The following is a 17,866-nucleotide window of genomic DNA, read 5'->3' on the forward strand; positions in this document are numbered from 1 at the left end:
ACTTATTCATGGACTACCCTAAACAAAATTAGCCACTCTCTATAAACACATCTTAAGCCTGCGGCTAGGTTGCCATGGTAATACCCAACTCAGAAGAAACGATAATGATATTAGATGCTATCACTGGTTCAGTTTAGCTTATAACGACCTCAGTAATAATTGAAAAAAGAAAAATTAAGTTAGCTTTTAATCGGTAATCCAGCTCGACTTCCGATTTTTTCTTCTTTTTTCTAAGTTTCACAGTCGAAAGTGAAGAGATCAAATAAAAGCACTACCGATCGAGACGATCATGCTTTAACTTTTGTGGCTTAGTTCTTAGATGTTGTACTGAGCGCCGCGAGATCTCATTACAGAACTAAAAAAGGCGCCGTTTAGAAGGTTGTATTTGCCTTTCCAGTGTTATCTTTTCGTTCGATCAAGTCAAGTAATGGATCAGATTGGATCCGGTTGACATGATATCACTATCATAGAATAGAATATAAAAAAACTGTGCTGTGAACGGCCCTAGCCTAGACACTTCTGACACGACTGAGTTCATTTCGCGGCTTGATTGAATTAGATAGGCTGTGACATGAGAATGGTCTTTGTTCTACATGTTATTAAACTTACAAATACCATCATGTTCTGCATGAAACATTTGAATAACCATGCAAGAAATAGATTCTTCTGTTTAATTAAATAAATATATAAATGCCAAGTCCTTTCATACTGATCTAGACAAAGGGAACCGAACTAGCATATGAGGAAAAAAAAAATTTCCAAACTTTCTTATCTGCCGCAAATCATGGATTTTAAAAGGACCTTTTAAGATCCATGCGTAAATTTAAAAAAATTTCAACCAAAAAAAATCAGTAAAACGAAGCAATCAGAATGCGCGCAAAAAACAGTAAATTAAAATACCACAATGCCATGCGGGTTTTAAAAAGTGTACGATCATGATGAACAGCGGTATCTTCTTGTTACTAAGCAACCGTTTCTAAAAGCTAAACTCCAAGGATAATATTCCAAGATGGCGCACAAATATGACTTACTTCTCGTAAAAACCCAGACAGACGACAAGAAACGCCATCAACCATGGTATTTTGATAGAGTATTCTTATAACTTATTGTCTGATCTATAACTTTCATCAAAATATTTGCTTCATTGTGACTTAATATTAGCTTAAAAAATCACCAATTGGAGGTCCTTAGCCAACATCGTTCTTTATTCCCCTTAAGAATTTTGATGTGAAATTTCTTTAGATTTTATAACGTAATAGTATATTTATTTCGATCATCTAAATAGGTACAGAGAACGACTGAATAATAAGTACATTAAACCAAGAAAGACAAGGGGTAAATCAGACATATTAGATGGGTCTCAATGGACGTTCCTCCAGAAAGGTAGTGATGATTTTAGAGATGGTCTTCCTCCAGAGGCCTTTTACAACTATGTAAAAAGAGTAAGTTAAAAAGACTATATTGATTATCATCGCAAGTTATCTATGTATTTATTCACACATATATTATACCACCAATATCTTGAGCTAAAGAGAAGCAGTCAGTGTTTTTTGTTGTTGTTCTTTTTACAAGTGTTATTTATAGGACCCCTCTTTAATTTGTTCTTATGTTTGGTGTACTTACAGGATGATCTGGGATTTGGTCCAACCATTACCAGCTCACAAGATAGTCTAGAAAGAAATATACCAAAGAAGTTTACAAAAACAGAAGCTATATATTCCAAGTAAATTATCGCTATTATTTTTTTGCTTATATGTCATACACCTAAACATCTATGTCGTTACTTGATGAGTTCGACTTACCAAGTACTAAAAATGGGTTTAGCCCCCCCCTCTCCCAGGCAAAAGCCTGGCTACGCCCCTGCTATACTGATACTGACCTATTTATTAATGTTTTTTTATTTTAGGGCATTACCTTTACAGCAACAGAGGAGAGAGCATGTAGAAGATATAGAATATAACTTAACGCAACACCCTTTAGCCTTGTATTCTCATCTTGAAGAGTCTTTACCTCCTGATGTGAGTTAGGAGATTATTAAAATAAATGTTGTCAGATGACAGAATAAATGCTATGGGAAAATGAACTTTTTTTATAAAATTTAAAATAATCCAACGGTGGTACTGTTCTAGTTTTTACTTTCTGTTGTAAGCTGTCATATTATTGGAATGAATGCTATGGCAGATGAAAGAATAAGAAACATGGCACTAACACCAGACAAATGTGCAGGTTATATTTAATGAGTGCTTGAATAAGCAGATGAATAAATGGGTAAATGAAAAAATGAATAAGCAAATGAATATTATATTAATCACTTATTTCAGGTATTTGAAGATGTAGTAGAAGTATTGGATCCAGAGATGAATATTGATAGTGACGCAGGGGAAGATTCCCTTGAGGTACATAATTATTGATAGTTTCCAATATATCTGTAATCATTTCTGTTTTAAAACATTCATAAACATTAATAAATATACATATATTTTTATATCATTTCAAGGAGTCACCTGAACCAAGTGTTGTGGGAAGTGAGAAGCAGCCATCAATACGAGAAAGTCAGGTAATTTTTACGCTGTTATAAATACAGTATTGTATAAGAGATATAATTCTATAACTATTTATTTGTTTTATTTTTTCCCTTTTTAGTCTGCAAAGAGCGTGGATTCTGGAAAACCAAGGTGACTAGTATATGTAATAGGACTCCATGCTGTCCAATTAAGAAATAATTGGACGAGGAAAATTCCGAGGACTGACAAAATTGGATGAGGCCATAGGCCGAGTCCAATTTGGCAGTCAGAGGAATTTTTCGAGTCTAATTATTTCTTAATTGGGGAGCATGAAATCCCATTACCTATTAATTATATAGCTGCCTAATTAATCCCATATCAACAAGACCTGTCCAATTAAGAAAATAATTGGACAGTTACCTATATGGGATTAATGAGAAGCTGTATAATTATTATTTTATTGAATGTCTAGAAATAGTCCACAGTAATTGGCTTCACACTGTTATGGTTCCCAACAGTCTCACTGACTTTGCAGTTGTGAAGGAAATAAAATGTATACAGCTGCTTCTCACACTTGATAACATTGAATGTAGAATTCTGTTTTCATTTAATTATGAACATGGTATATACATTTTTTTACAGTATACAAGGTGAGACAGAAGAAAAAGAAGGGAAGGCAGTGTATAAATGGTTACCAAGACAAGAAGAAGTACAAAAAGAAGAAAGAAATAAAGCCAGCAGAAAGAAACCTGATTCTCCTTCATCAGTAAGAACAGCTAATATGAATCTTTACTTTTAATGATTCCAGTTTCAAAAATGTCAACATTTTCTGATATTCGTCTTGTTTTAGGATACTCAAATTCAAGATGTAACAAGAGAATTTTGTAGCTGGGTTGCAGGCCTTGTGAGTATTGTTCTTAACTTATCCAAAACAGCTGCGTGGGCTGTCATGAGTTCTTGACATTAAGATTGGGTTTCCTGTGTTTCAAGTTTAGTTCAAGTTCAAGTTTATTCAAATAAAGTAAATGTACATTGCAATTCTATCACGTCATCAGTCTACGTCACTATGGAGACACATGAGAAGTACTCGCTTACTTAATTGGTCATTGCATTCCTTGCTTAAGGTCAGCAAACAGCCAAGAGGGAGCTCTCTAAAACCTTTTGGATTACATTGCTTAGAAATGAAATTTTAGTACAATAGTAGTACAAAAGAAAGAAAACTTTTAGTATGGATCTATTTTGATTTTTCGAGAACCTGTGTTTTGTGATGGACTGTCAATACAATGGCCTTGATGTACTGTTGTTTTTCATAGGGTGGTGAAAGTAATAATATTGAGGAGTCAACAGTGATGTCGCTATTTGCAAGTGGATATGAAACAAAGGTAGGGTAAAAAATTATTGTAATATGAGATTTAAACTGTCGATCTTCACCTTATCATCTGGTGCAAGTGGGTCTGGGTGGAAATAGAAAATGCACACACGTGCTGTATATAGTCATATTAAAGCAGACATGGGTTGGCCGAACATGAGTGAAGTGATAGGAAAAGCATGAAAACGTAGTGGTGTGCTTCTCGATCAACACTTCTTGAGTGTTCTGCTAATCCCCCAAGTGCTTCATAGTTTCACACAACACAGCAGAAACCATAAAATACAAATTAGAGTAGCTGTTATTTTGGACACCATGTTATATGCTATCATAATGCATGCACTACCAACCAATCAGAACACAATATTTATAAGTTATTTTGTAATGAATTATATCAATAGACCTTTCCCGAATTAGCTTGACTGAACACAAAGCAATGGTTTGAAGTCTAGACTGAACTTGATTCTGATTGTTTAGTGACCAGTCAAGCGAATTCGGGAAAGGTCTATTGGGGCATTTGAGATTATTGTTGAATACAGAATACATAGACATCATGTCATAGCTTGTTTACACCACCAGGTCATCACAGTCATATTGAAAAAACCATGATTATTGTTTCCATTATAGCCTGCATTATCAGTTCCTATTCATGTGGTAGAACTAACCAATGTACCACCAGAACTAAGGGTCAATACTGGATCACCAACCACTAAAACAACTGAAGCTAAACCATCAGTAAAGGATACTATAGATGGCAGGGTAAGTAAGTCAGGAAAAAAATAGGCTGAGTTGGCATTTCAATGCACTGTGTAGCTGATTTAGGGGACAAATGGTTAATAGTCAGGGTGGTAAAGTGTTGTTTGGTTATTTTGTCTTATGTCCTCTTCACGTTTAATCATTTTCTTGTTTAATCCAGGGAGGCCAAAAGTACACTCCCAGTTGGGTAAAAGTCAAGTATGGTGCTTGGTACTTAAGTCCTAAGGCATGGAAATCAAGACCAAAAGATGAACCATTACAAGACCCTAAAGAACAACAGGACAAGACTTTATCAGAAGCCAAGAAAAAGAGCCAAAAACTGGTATGCTTTCCCAGTACTCTTTCTCTATTTTCTTCTGAGATGTGCCAATGGTACATGCATGCCAGTGTAGTACTTATTCATCAGATGAAATAAGAAGACTATGTGCCATGGTACACCATAGACATTATGTCTACTTTCTCATTAAATAAAATCAGTAGACTATACATGTATGTGAGCAAGCAGTATGAAAAGTGGTTCTACTGAAGAAGAAAAGTGAAGGTTAACAAACATTAAACTTTCCATGTCTTGCCTTTCAGGACAATGTCCTTGCTACGATGCATGGTGCAAAAGCATTTAAGGACTTTGTAAACAAGAAGAGTACAAGACTACCAGAGTTCTTACACTCTGTAGAACAACGAAACACTCAGCAAAACCAGATAGAGAATCTGCTACGAGAAGTTAGCAATAAATCACCAGAGATGACAGAGAAAAGAAGATCCCATGCCAACATACACACACATAGTTAACAAGTCACACCCTTGAATTAGATATTTTATTTATTTGTATAACAAATGTAAATATAATTGGTGTCCTTCAATGCATCAAGCAAGAGTATTTCATATTTTTATTGTGAATTGTACTTCTGTTTAGTCAGAGGGGAAAAAACAGTATGGTCCTGTAAAGTGTCATAGAAATATATCAAGTGAATTAAGACTGTGTCATTTATATATGTGTAACTAGTTCATAGCAACATAAAACAGGACAGAAACTAGAGCAATAGCCAGTGCACTGCACAGCACTTCACGTTTGTGACTCATTATCCACCATGGTTTAACAACGTCTTGTTGTTGTTTCTTTGCTCTTCTTCTCTTGCCTTGTTTATTTCGTTCAAATAACTCTATTTCTTCCTAAAAGAGATCAAACACTGACTATGAAGACGTGTACATGAATGTACATACAGGAGACACAAACCAGTGTATCTCACCTGTTGTGCACGTCTTTCTTCTTCTTCCTTCTTCTTTTTGTCTTCTTCCTCCTTCTCTTCGCGTCTTTTCGCCAATTCTTCACATTCTTTGTCACATTCTAACGATGCTTGACCAGTCTGAACCATGTAGCATGGGAAATCCTGGGGAAAACGAGCCTCAACTAAATTTACGAAGTGGAATATATCAGCGGTTTTCGTATGAGTGGGGTAAATAAGTCAAATATAGCCGTACTATGGGGTAAATAAGTCAAATATAGCCGTACTATAGGGTAAATAAGTCAAATATAGCCGTACTATGGGGTAAATAAGTCAAATATAGCCGTACTATGGGGTAAATAAGTCAAATATAGCCGTACTATCTTACCGCACGTAACCCGTACTGTGATTGGATGAATTACTAGAAGACAATGGGAAGCCATTTCACCCGTTACGGTATATCGTATTGTGTACGTGTCGTTAGCGAGTACCGTTTGTTTCCCATCTTCCTTGATACGCGTTTCGGTATGTGAACTGATCTCATGAAGTGATTGATCAGATAAGGTTATCGTGCGGATATTGTGCCCTAGGGTTTTAAAGTGAGGGTGGTGGGACTTCGTATTTCGTACCGTAAAAGTGCTGTGCTTTTAAAAATCTTACAAAATTGATCTCACCAGCGTAATTCAATCAAAAGTGATTAATACACAAGGTGGGTGATATTCACCTTCTTTCTTCGTTTGCAAGGGCATTTAATGTTAGTTTTCTTGTTACATTTGTTGGAGTTAGGACAGGGTCCAGGATGACAGTCAGCAGTACATCGATGTCCACATGGTAGGTTCTTGGGACACTGGTTTTTGCACGACAACAAAAGAGCATGCTTGTCTTGGTCTGCTGCTGTCCACTCGCTGTGTACATGATGATACAACATAACATGACTATATGATGAACAACGTGCATGAATAAATCCTGCCAGAGGATGGAAATGCTGTATTCACTCGGTGAAACCACAATTTTGAAAAAAAGGGAAATAATAATATAGAAAAAGAACTGAAACAATCAATTAACTTATTTCTGTGTCCCCCTCAATAAAAAACTAAGTTTTAATATTATTAAAAGTATTGTTGCGTCATACCTGCATTTGACATACACAAACATCAGCTGGCAGTTGCATTGCTTTTTGATCATTTGCTTGCATTCAAGACACTTCCCTAAAACAACAATGATAGAAGGTAGTCGATCAAGATGTGACGCCCATGAAAGTCGGCAAATTTGTTTGAAGGTAGTGTATTCCATCAAAACAGCCGTTCCTAGGTTAAGGAAAACATTGGGTCGAGTTGGTATTACAATGCATTGCGGGACTCTTTTAGGGATATATTTTTAAGGTGGCGTCGCAAACATTCCCACAATGCACTGTAACTCGACCCACTTTTTCCCCTCAACCTCGGAACGGCCAATAACTTTGATGTTCGCTTGATTACCTGGATGGCAAGGGCGTACACAAGGATGCGTACAGCCTTTGGTACGTGGTTTTTTACATGGTTCTTCACATACTTGGCATTCCTGTCCAGCCTGTAAAAGTATTCATCCCGAGGATAGGAAAGAAGAAATCGTCAATACAAACTTTAATAATTAAATATAACAAAATATCTTCCAATAATTGCGCCATGTTGTAGTAAGCGGAAAGGATGTTTTTATCTACCTCTTTCTCATTCTCTGCTCCTGTGACGTAATGACACTCGAGCTCACACGTATGATTCCCACAAGCCAATGCGCGTCCACATGGTCTGCAACACAAATACCGCTTTGCTTCAGAACACGGGAAGGTCTGGGACTAAAAAGAAAGGAAATTTAGAATGATAAGTCGGCGATAAATGTTCCAAAATTATAATTGGGTGAAGAGTGACTACCTCGTGTTCTCCAAAACATTTCCTGAAAAAAATGAAAAAATGAATGATTAGTTGCACCGAAAGTGGAGAAGAGGGGACGGGACAAAAAATGGTTGAGTGATGGGTTAGACAGTTATGTACCTCTCTACTGGTGAGCGACAGGGTGGACACTCCTTATGAATGATAGGTATTGGTTCTGGCTGACGAACACGCCCCCACGCCGACTGACGTACAGGAGCCTACAAGATAACGAGTCAATGCTGTATTATGACCGAGCAACCTTACGTTAGTGGGGAAACAAATCAAATGAAATACAAGGAATGAAAGAATGAAACCTTTATTCAAAAATAAATAAAGCCAGGGTAGTCCCTTCAGAACTAATAAAAAGCTCTGCTAACAATGGGAGCCCTGGAGAATATGTGCAATTCATCACATAGTATTGACTCTCCAACTGTCTAAATATCTAATTGTTTCAGGTTTTAGTGGTTTTTGTGAACAGTTGGACGTCGGACCTGGAAATACGTCACAACTTATCAGCTCTATACCTTGGGTATGAAGGATTGATCCAGTACGTTGTCATGGCAAGGCTCGAGACAGGTGTGGTCACAGTTTGGTAAAGGATTATCACAAGTTTGTTTGCATGGTGGGCAATCACCGTAATGACATCGATGTGGCTGTACAATAAGAAGAAAAAAAAGAAGCGACACTTGTTTTACGACTCACTAACACGGCCCCAATGAACTAATCTTCCAAGAAAAGGTAAAAGTAAGGTAACAACTCGGTAGACGTGGTCTGATCGGTTGTAAGCCATGTGCCTTATACCACTAACCTTACGTTGTAGACGTGGTCTGATTGGCTGTAGGCCGTGCTTTAATATATTGTATGTGCCTCGATTACCACTAGCCTTACGCTGCAGACGTGGTCTGATTGACTGTAAGCCGTGCTTTAATATATTGTATGTACCACTAACCTTACGCTGTAGATGATGGCAGTCAGACGGATGCCTGTTGATTAAGCAAAAATATTTAACGGTTAACTAAACAGTTGATTCTAATTGTCGGCACGAGTATTATAGATGCTATATAGACAAGTCTAATACGAAGTATACTCGAGAGAAGGTATTACTTGCAGAGTTCTTGGCATTTAGGAGGTTTAGTAGTCTTTTCCAAACCACATGGCAGAGTAAGGACCGTGTCACCACAGAAACACTTGACGTTTACAGTTAGAGGACAGGGGTAGCACTGACCTGTTAACGATTGACAAACAAACATTATCATCACCATACATCATCATCATCATCACAACTACCATCATCATCATCATCATCGTCATCACAACCACCATCATCATCGTCATCACAACCACCATCATCATCATCATCGTCATCACAACCACCATCATCATCAACATCGTCATCACAACACCATCATCATCATGATCATCACAACCACCACCATGATGATCGTCATCATCATCATCATCGTCATCACCATGCATCATCATCATGACCATGATCATGACCATGCATCATCATCCGTACCATTCTCTTCATCAAGCATCATCATCCGTACCGTCACTATTTCCATCATATTTTATCATCCCGCTTCCAATGACTCTTCTACCTATTTTCACCCACTATTACAAGTATTTGTTGCGTCCTCCGCGAAAGCTCTGATAACAACTAATATTCTTCTATTATATATGATCTTGTATTCGATATTACCTCTGTGACACGGTGAGCTGCATTTATGGTTCTTGCAATTTAGAGTTCTACCGCATACTTGCTCACACGGTGGGCAGTTATTATCACAACACTAACGAAGAAAATATACAAACAAATTGATGAAGAAATGTAAAATAACAACGCGAAAATGACTGAATTTTAATCTACTATCTTTCTGATTTAGTTTCTTTAGTGTTAGCGCTGCATGACATTTTGAAACAATTCATGGAAGGCCGAAGCGCAGACTGTCAATCAATGAAATGCTTGATATTTATGCAAACTATACAAGGATGTGTTGAATGGCGCGAAGTAAAACGGAAGAGAGAAACTCCACCTCATCATCTTTGTCATCGCAAGATTCACATTCGGATACGACTACAAGCTCTTCGTGTTGTTCGTTTTCCATCGCTAAGCTAGCTTTTTCGTATGGTTCAGTTTCCTATTGCGTATCACGTAGCCAGATCTTTATTGTGACGTGTTTACTGAAATTCGAAGCACAAAACGTGCGCGCGCTCTTCCTACTAACAATCAATATTCGACACCTCTTTGAGAGGCGTCTTGCGAAACATCATTTTCGTGGAAAAATCTTGGAAAAAGCTATCTTGATCTAGGTTTTTAATCAAAGATCTTGTATTTGATTCATATTGTTTTTTGATCAATCCCTTTGGCCGTTTTAATACACATGAATTTCAATACATCAGGTACATCTGGTAGGGGTTTTCGAGATATATCAGTTGCTCTATAGGAGTGCTTACTAGCCATTCTTATCTTGGGGCATCCAAATGCTGAACAAATAGAATCGTAGGGAAAAAGGATAAACTTTGAAAAAAGGTTATAGTTTCTTGCCTTTCTCTTGCATTGATGTCTTTGACACTGCCTCATGTTGGTACATTTAGACTCACACAGGTACTCCATGTAGCATTGCACCTGTTTCTCACGCTTACCACACCTACACTTCTTATTGATAATCTGACGACATGTCCCACAAGGTCCAAAATGGCACTTTTGGGTGCAAAAATGACGACCACATTCCAGCTCCTTATCGCAAGTGTCTCCACAAGTAGGAATGTCCTCTGTACAAGGCAAGGCAACAGCTTGGAAAGAAGACATATGACATTAAAGTGAAGACGGTAGTAAAATTAGAAGACATGAAGTAAGAATAAGACAATGAAAAAAAACCAGATGACGTTTTATACCTGGCACTACCAGAATCCCTTTCAATAAGCTTTTTTATGCTAATTGTCTTGGTAGTAGGACACCTAATACTCTTTCATGAGCTGCAATTTTTCATGTACCCATATTCTTCTCTACATTCTTTCAAAAGCAAAAGGCCTTATGCACTTTTTGGCAGAAAGAGCAATAATGGTGATGATACAAAAGTAAAGTGATTAAAGAGAAGTATCTACACATACTTGTTTTCCCACATGGACACTTTCTTTCACCAGCCCTTGGACAATCACCACATTCACCTTCATGACAAACTTTCTCACACACATGAAAACCACAGGACAAGCTTTTTCCACAAACCTGAAAAATATTTCATTGATATAAAGAAGAGAAAGTGTACAATATCTCATGCAAGGGATGAGGGGTGAGAAGGGTCCCCCAGACTGTATAATTTATTCTTTGCAATTTATTATTTGATACTTATGAAGGCTTGTAACTCTTGCTCATTTCAACAAAACACATTCAAATTTGCTGGAGTTACTAATATTGAGATGCATTCTCAGCAACTTTCCTAGAAAAAAACAAAATGAAAAAACAAAACAAAAAAAAAACAACAATGGCCAATATTATTGTGAGTTGCACAATAATAATGTATGCAGTACTGCAAGAATTAATTGGAATTCAATACTTTGGCTTTCAAAAGAGATTTATCCTAATACTCATTGATACACATACCTGATCACATTGCCATTCTGGGCTATCACAAGGTCTTATGGTTGTTTTCTTCATACAAAGACAATACTGTGGACCCTGTTTTGAACATGGAGGACAATCACCTAGAAATTAAGAAAGAATAGAATTAAAAAAACATTTTGCATTTGAATGGCAGATGCGTACACATTAATTTGCACTTGCTAAGAGTGAGGTAGGGTTTCCTGGTTGCTATAGAACAAAGACAATATAAGAACTTATAATTAATGATACATTACAAATGATCATACCAGAATGACAAGGAACTTGACAATTGTGATGTCCACATGAAAGCAACCTCCCACATGGTTTACCACATGACCATTCTTTCGAACCACATCTCCTTGTATCTGGACCCTTGCTACCACAATGACACTTCGCTCTGACAGTCTTGGGACATGGCGGACATGGTCCTGAATACACACAGTTAATGATTTATTATAATATAGAATTTTTTGGACAGATAAATGGTGGTGTTGATAGATGTATATACCTGGATGACACAGCAATAAACATTCATGTCCACATGCTGGTTTAAGAGGTTTACTGCAGGTCTGTCCACAGGAATGGGGTACGATCCATGGATCAAACTTGGGATCTTGCTGAAGGTGGGAAAAAAAAACAAAGAGAAAATCAATGCAAGAATTAAGCATAAAGAATGAAAGATGCTTTCAACTGACCTCTTTTCCACAGAAGCAATGGTATCTTGTTGGACACTCTGATTGCTTGAACTCATATCTACATTTGGGGCTAAAAAGGTATTGTTCACAGCTTTAATAATTTTTTACAGTTGGATTATATTTATTTCTTATTAGGTTTGAAGTTCCATCGCATTACTTGACACAGGCAACCCAATTCAGCTATAATGTATGACTTAAATCATTAGCAAAAAAGCATGGAATTAATCTGCAATGATCTGCATGAGGAGGCCCTGGTTTCCCCTTTGGCCACACATATTGGCATTAAGAGAGAAATTGCTGGTCAGCCACACCTCTATTTTTATTTTAATTGTCCAAATTAGACTTAGCCACACTTAGCCATATATCTACATACCAGAACCAGCTCAATTCAACAGCTGGGAAATTTTCTTGTGACAAATTTGAAGTTTGTATTGCACCATCTCTGGCCCATTTTTGAATACAATTGATGTGTAACATTGAGAAACATTGTTCGCAACTCCATACCTGTTAAACAGGAAAATAAATAGATAAGTTTTGATTAAGGCCTGAGGTAATCTTACACTGTTAAATGGATTCTCACTTACAGCGTCAACATGTTTGATGGATGCGATACAGATAAGACAGACTTGTGCACCAGGACGACAGGAGTCTATTAAATACTGTGCTGTCTTACTCAATGCTGCATTTTTGTGCATGTCATTTTCTGTAAGAAAATAAAAATACCATTACATAAAATCTACAATGAAAATGAAATTCATATCATAACCCACTTCCTTCTGAAATTGCCGCTGGTTGACTAATCAGATGGAAATGCTGACTGAGATTTTACAAGACGAGAGATGTATTTATGCATTTGTTTTTCGTACATTTCAGCACGTGTTCCTCCTTGCGAAAAGCTGATGTCATAGACGATAATTATAACAAAGGTAACCTGACACCTTCCATCTATCCCTTCACCTACCCACCCAATAGCTATTGGGATCCCAGTGTGTCCTCTTTACAATAACAACAGTTTGATGAAATTACAAGCTATGAAATTACAAGCTTGATCTTTCATTATGTCTTAGTCGAGAAGCACAATTAACTTTTGATATTCCAAGCAATCATTTTAGTACAGTTTATTATAACAATCTTACATACGTACCGTGTGACGTGTCGGTATACCGCTTCAAAGTGTTACTCATAATATTTTCATCTTCTATTTCTTCATCTTCAGACGAATCTTCCAGATATTCATCTCCAATGAACTTCTTGGCAGATTCTTTAATCCTGTTTGCTTTTTCCATTCTTTCCTTCGATGGCTCGCTTCCATTTTTTTCCACTTTTTCATTTTGTTTGATGGTAGGTTTTCTGTGCCAAGCGTTCTTGTTTTGTGTTGCTGGATGTGAAGGCTTTCCGCGGCCTCTTCCTCTACCTTTACCCAAAAACAAGGGCCTATCTGAAACATTTGCCATTACTCCTTATTCCCTTTTTCCATCATAGGCTAATTAGAAGAGAAAAAAACGGAGAAACTTGAGGAAACTCTGTTCTATTTTTGGAACAAAAAATAAAATAAAATGAAAATGAGCCCACAGATTAGAAATATGATAATGCGGAGCTGCACAACAGCGCATGCGCATAAGATGGAAGCCTGCGATTCTGGGTTGTTGTAATCAGCGGTATATCATACAAGAAAACAAAATGGCTACTGGTTCGGTAAGGAACTTCGATTTTATATCTTTAGATTCTTTTTAGAAAATAATGGTTTTGCGCAACATAATGCTAAGTACCTGCTGGCATTGGATTTGTGAAATACGTTTTTATCAGTTTTGGTGGTTTTTATTTAATTTAAGTCATTGCTACGTCGCTGAATAGACAATTTAAATGTACTACTTTATGTATTTTGATGTACGTACACTGATTGAAATTGTTTGTATTGTACAGGGTGGAGGTGCTGTTGGTATAGGAGAGAAGGAATCAGGACTGCTTGCATGTCTAGATGAACTGAGGAGAAGTCATGATAAAGAGACTGTGAAAATTGCTTTGGAAACCTTATTGAAACTTGCAAAGTAAATTAACTTTTGCTTGTTCGCAGCACAGCACATTTTACCTACGTATTTGATAACGTTTTAAACAATAGTATTATTATTATTGATTAGGTTTTCTTCATTGTAGCAATGCAATCCAGCGTCCTAATGATGAAAAATTCAGACATATCAGAGTAGAAAATAAGGCCTTTAATGCCAAAGTATGGAGTTTGCCTGAAGCTCAACAGTTTCTGATGGTCTGGGGCTGGGTTGAGGTAAGACTATCTTTCCTCTTTCTCTTAAGGAAAATCCAATGCATCATTTGGGTGAATCCCCTACCCTCCTACTCTGAGGCATTTTTGACGATTCATTCTGTGTTATAGACTGATGATGGACACATTGATTTGTCTGTGAATGATGTAAAGCAAGTTCTACAAAAGAGACTGAGGTATGAAATACTTATTTTACTTTACTTTATGCTGAGAAGCATGGGTAGCATAGCTGTGAGAGTGCTTGTCTCTCAACAATGCAACCCAGGCTCAATCCTCAGACTTGCCATATGCTTATGATTTAAAAAGGGCCTGGATGAAAATTTCTCTGTGTAAATCTATCATATCAACAGATTTGATTGATATAAAATAAAGGGGATCATATGCAAGTTGTATATAAGATATAATATTATATGCACTCAAAATTTGTTTCTAGTTCTGTGCCATCACCAAAGCCAAAAAGCCATGATGATCAACCTGTAAGTATCTCTATATAATAAAACATCCATTAGGAATAAATAATTATGGTACTAAAAAATAAGTACAGCATTTTAAATAATCTTCCACAAATTGAACTGTTTTATGGTAACCCTGTGGTTGTCTGAAATCAAATGAAACAGATGACAGAAAAGGAGAAGATGCTTCAAGAAGAAAGACGATTATTACAAGAACAAGCAAAAGCCGAAAAAGCAGAAAAGGAAAGAATTAAAGCACAAGTAATAAACACACTTTTGAAATACAACCATGAATGCTTTTATGTTCAATGGCGTTTGTGAATTTCATTTTAATTTTGGTTTGGTGAATGTATTTTATAGATTCGTGCCGATAGAGAAAATGTAAAGAAAAGAGAGTCTAAGGCTTCAGTAAGTTTATATTATGTATGCTAAATATTGTTAAATATTGTAGGGCTGTATGTGGGACTGCTCTGTTTAATTGCCATTTGTTCATCTATTTTGCATCACTTGGAGCCAGATTTCATTGATAAATGCAGGATTCCTTTGGATATGGTGGGAATACACATACTCTTGTGTATTGGCAGGAAAATGGTACATTGGTCCCCCCCCTCCCCACCATGTTGTGATGACCCCCTCCCCTCCCTCACTTCGTGCCATGCTAGTATGTCATCAACACAAGCCTTCTAATTTAACAAATGTGAATGTACGAATTCTTTACAGAAAGCAACCCATCTTCATGGCGGAGGTCACATGACAAAATTTAAAGACATTGGTATCGACCTTGATAAGGTGACAAAAAAAATTAATATTTACATATATTTTGAGGTTTGCAACCTTTTGATGCCTGTGGCTTCCAATTTTGAAAGATTTCTAGATCTACAGATCCATGATCATTGGCTACCTCCATTATCATTATGGTTTTTTAACTCTTTTTGTTTGTTTGTTCTAGGGTGGTGGAGGATGAGGTTAAACCCCTCCTGTTTCATGTGGACACCTACACACATACAGGGGGGAGCCCATTCATTATGTCAACAGATGTGATATGGTATGGTTTATACAGTCATGATGGATGGTTTCAATGGCTAGTTTATCAGATTCACTCATGTCTCGTGCTAGTGCTATATCAAGTCTCCTTTACTGGCACCTCTCACTTTTCTCTTTTGGGGTTCCTTTGTTTTGTAGACCTAAAGAAAAGGAGATTGGAAAGGAATTGGCACTAGTCTCTCTTATCTCTCATAAGGCATAGGGACCCCAAAGCCTAGGCCTTTGATTTTTTTCGAACCTGATTTGCTTGCCTTTTTTCTGAGCCATCTAACAAGGTAAAAGCCCTCCAAGGGTACGAACTGGAGAGGATGGGCTTTTTAAATCCAATCGTACATTATATTTGTTGACATATGTTAAACGGAATGTCATATCAGAAATCTAGAAGCTAGATTATGACGATCAGCCTTGAAATATCTTCATACGGGTAACAGGTTGATCTGATGTTTTTGGTATTTTCATTTCATTACTTTCAGGGTGCAATTAACTCACACACAAATTGAATTTTTAATTCCAATTTCTGAATTTCTTCCAAGAAGAACAGAACAAATTGTATTTGCAGTAAAATAAGACAGTATCAGCATTAATATGAATGAAATTTTGTAAACGCATGTTCTCAATCAGTAGAAATGCGCTCAGCCCAAGTCTCTAAAAGAACTGTTGATTGCTGTAAGCGTCATGTAAAACTATAAATTTATCGACTCTTTATCGTAATGTTCAAAGCATGGATTAATAATTAAATACAAATAATGAATTATTAAATGGTTTCTTTTATCAAATACCACACTGGCCGAACAAAGTCCAGATACAGACGGAACCACTCAGTTTTCTTTGATATTTGTTTTTTCCCCTTTGTTTTAACTTGTTCATTGTTCGTTCGTCTTTCGTGTAGCCGTTCGTTATCACAAAGAAAAAGCCTTATCACTATCGGAACGAGAAACCTCGAGTAATCGGTTTAATATAACGGAAGACAACTGTCAATCTCTGCAAGAACGACGCTAGAGTTAATCTTAGTTTAGCGCTAAAACGATCAACTACCTTGATTATCTACCAGTTAATAACCATGAAGTGCTTAAACTTGACAAATTATTGATTTTATCAGAAGCACTACAAAGAGATTGAGGGGGATTGTTGAGAGGAACACGTAGCGATCCAATGATGAGTCATCTCGCTACTCTTCACAAAGATCACGTTGTAGCACGATGTAAAAAATAACAGAACCCGAAATGTCCTCGCCCATGCAAAATGCATATTGTTGTTTCACGAACCATGTTTTTCACTGCGTTTGGCAAAAGATATCAAGTAAATCTCATTAGGGAGATGTGAGCAGTATGAAGGCAGCAGTAATCTTGCGCATGTGCAGCTGATAATCGACATGCATACAGCGGAAGAAAATACCCGCCAAATCACGCAACGAATTAACGCTACTTCACGAACACAATGGAACACCAACATAAACTTCTAGAAATGACATTTCGTAATCCTTTAATATCCGATTATTCGATAATAGCATTATATAATTTTATTTAGAGGCGTTCGGTATCGTATTTTCGATACAGAAAAGCGGAACGTTCGCTGGTATTAGTACACGTCGCATTTCATGCCAGTTTTAGTGTACAAAACAAAGCAATTCAGTTGACAGAGTAAAGATCTTAGTGATGGATGATGAGATGCTTGTCACATGAAGTTAGTTGACTATAGTCACCGAAATCTCAATAGGTCTTATCTTGAGAACCACCTGGCCAAGATCTTTTTTGATCAACGAAAATGACGTGTATTTCTTCTTTTCCTTTAACCTAAATCTATTTCTTTGTTTTTACTTCCCTACTGAAATCGGGTAATTGAGAGTTTAAGAATGGACAATTTCAGATTCCAAAAATAACAGGACTCGCTGTTTAGCAAGCCAGAAAAGACGCGTCATTTGAATAAACACAGTTAAACAGCAATAATTGTATGATAATCTCATAGGCTTATCAAGGTTATATCCGGACACTCGCGGGTTGTTTTTGTTGTTGTTATAGTTTCTTGTATCTTACTTAA

The 17,866-nt window shown here is 36.9% G+C and overlaps 3 protein-coding genes across 3 annotated transcripts; 2 read left to right on the plus strand and 1 right to left on the minus strand.

Moving 5' to 3' along the window:
- Positions 1 to 983: 983 nt before the first annotated feature.
- On the plus strand, positions 984 to 5,614 carry LOC116287777 (protein FAM47E). The gene is made up of 13 exons (XM_031694470.2): positions 984 to 1,077; positions 1,286 to 1,442; positions 1,626 to 1,723; positions 1,907 to 2,018; positions 2,322 to 2,396; positions 2,498 to 2,557; positions 2,644 to 2,675; positions 3,147 to 3,270; positions 3,355 to 3,408; positions 3,818 to 3,886; positions 4,498 to 4,629; positions 4,787 to 4,948; positions 5,206 to 5,614. The coding sequence occupies exons 1-13, from the start codon at positions 1,010 to 1,012 to the stop codon at positions 5,413 to 5,415; spliced, it is 1,353 nt and encodes a 450-aa protein (XP_031550330.1). The 5' UTR covers positions 984 to 1,009; the 3' UTR covers positions 5,416 to 5,614.
- LOC116287776 (NF-X1-type zinc finger protein NFXL1) lies at positions 5,428 to 13,605 on the minus strand. The gene is made up of 21 exons (XM_031694469.2): positions 13,200 to 13,605; positions 12,640 to 12,758; positions 12,429 to 12,559; positions 12,056 to 12,125; positions 11,869 to 11,977; positions 11,627 to 11,788; positions 11,361 to 11,461; positions 10,871 to 10,985; positions 10,305 to 10,552; positions 9,459 to 9,549; positions 8,861 to 8,981; positions 8,706 to 8,739; positions 8,281 to 8,409; positions 7,877 to 7,974; positions 7,757 to 7,778; positions 7,549 to 7,680; positions 7,328 to 7,418; positions 6,982 to 7,057; positions 6,574 to 6,754; positions 5,874 to 6,014; positions 5,428 to 5,796 (listed from the first exon to the last, which is right to left on the minus strand). The coding sequence occupies exons 1-21, from the start codon at positions 13,507 to 13,509 to the stop codon at positions 5,626 to 5,628; spliced, it is 2,652 nt and encodes an 883-aa protein (XP_031550329.1). The 5' UTR covers positions 13,510 to 13,605; the 3' UTR covers positions 5,428 to 5,625.
- A 125-nt stretch (positions 13,606 to 13,730) lies between these two features.
- LOC116287814 (uncharacterized) lies at positions 13,731 to 16,588 on the plus strand. Its single transcript, XM_031694512.1, has 9 exons — positions 13,731 to 13,750; positions 13,979 to 14,103; positions 14,210 to 14,336; positions 14,445 to 14,509; positions 14,767 to 14,809; positions 14,951 to 15,046; positions 15,146 to 15,193; positions 15,506 to 15,574; positions 15,735 to 16,588. The coding sequence occupies exons 1-9, from the start codon at positions 13,736 to 13,738 to the stop codon at positions 15,747 to 15,749; spliced, it is 603 nt and encodes a 200-aa protein (XP_031550372.1). The 5' UTR covers positions 13,731 to 13,735; the 3' UTR covers positions 15,750 to 16,588.
- Positions 16,589 to 17,866: the final 1,278 nt, after the last annotated feature.

Source organism: Actinia tenebrosa, unplaced genomic scaffold (genome assembly GCF_029948245.1).
Source record: "Actinia tenebrosa isolate PJP-AT-01 unplaced genomic scaffold, QUT_ActTen_1.0 PGA_scaffold6__47_contigs__length_16458017, whole genome shotgun sequence".
Taxonomy (NCBI): domain Eukaryota; kingdom Metazoa; phylum Cnidaria; class Anthozoa; order Actiniaria; family Actiniidae; genus Actinia; species Actinia tenebrosa.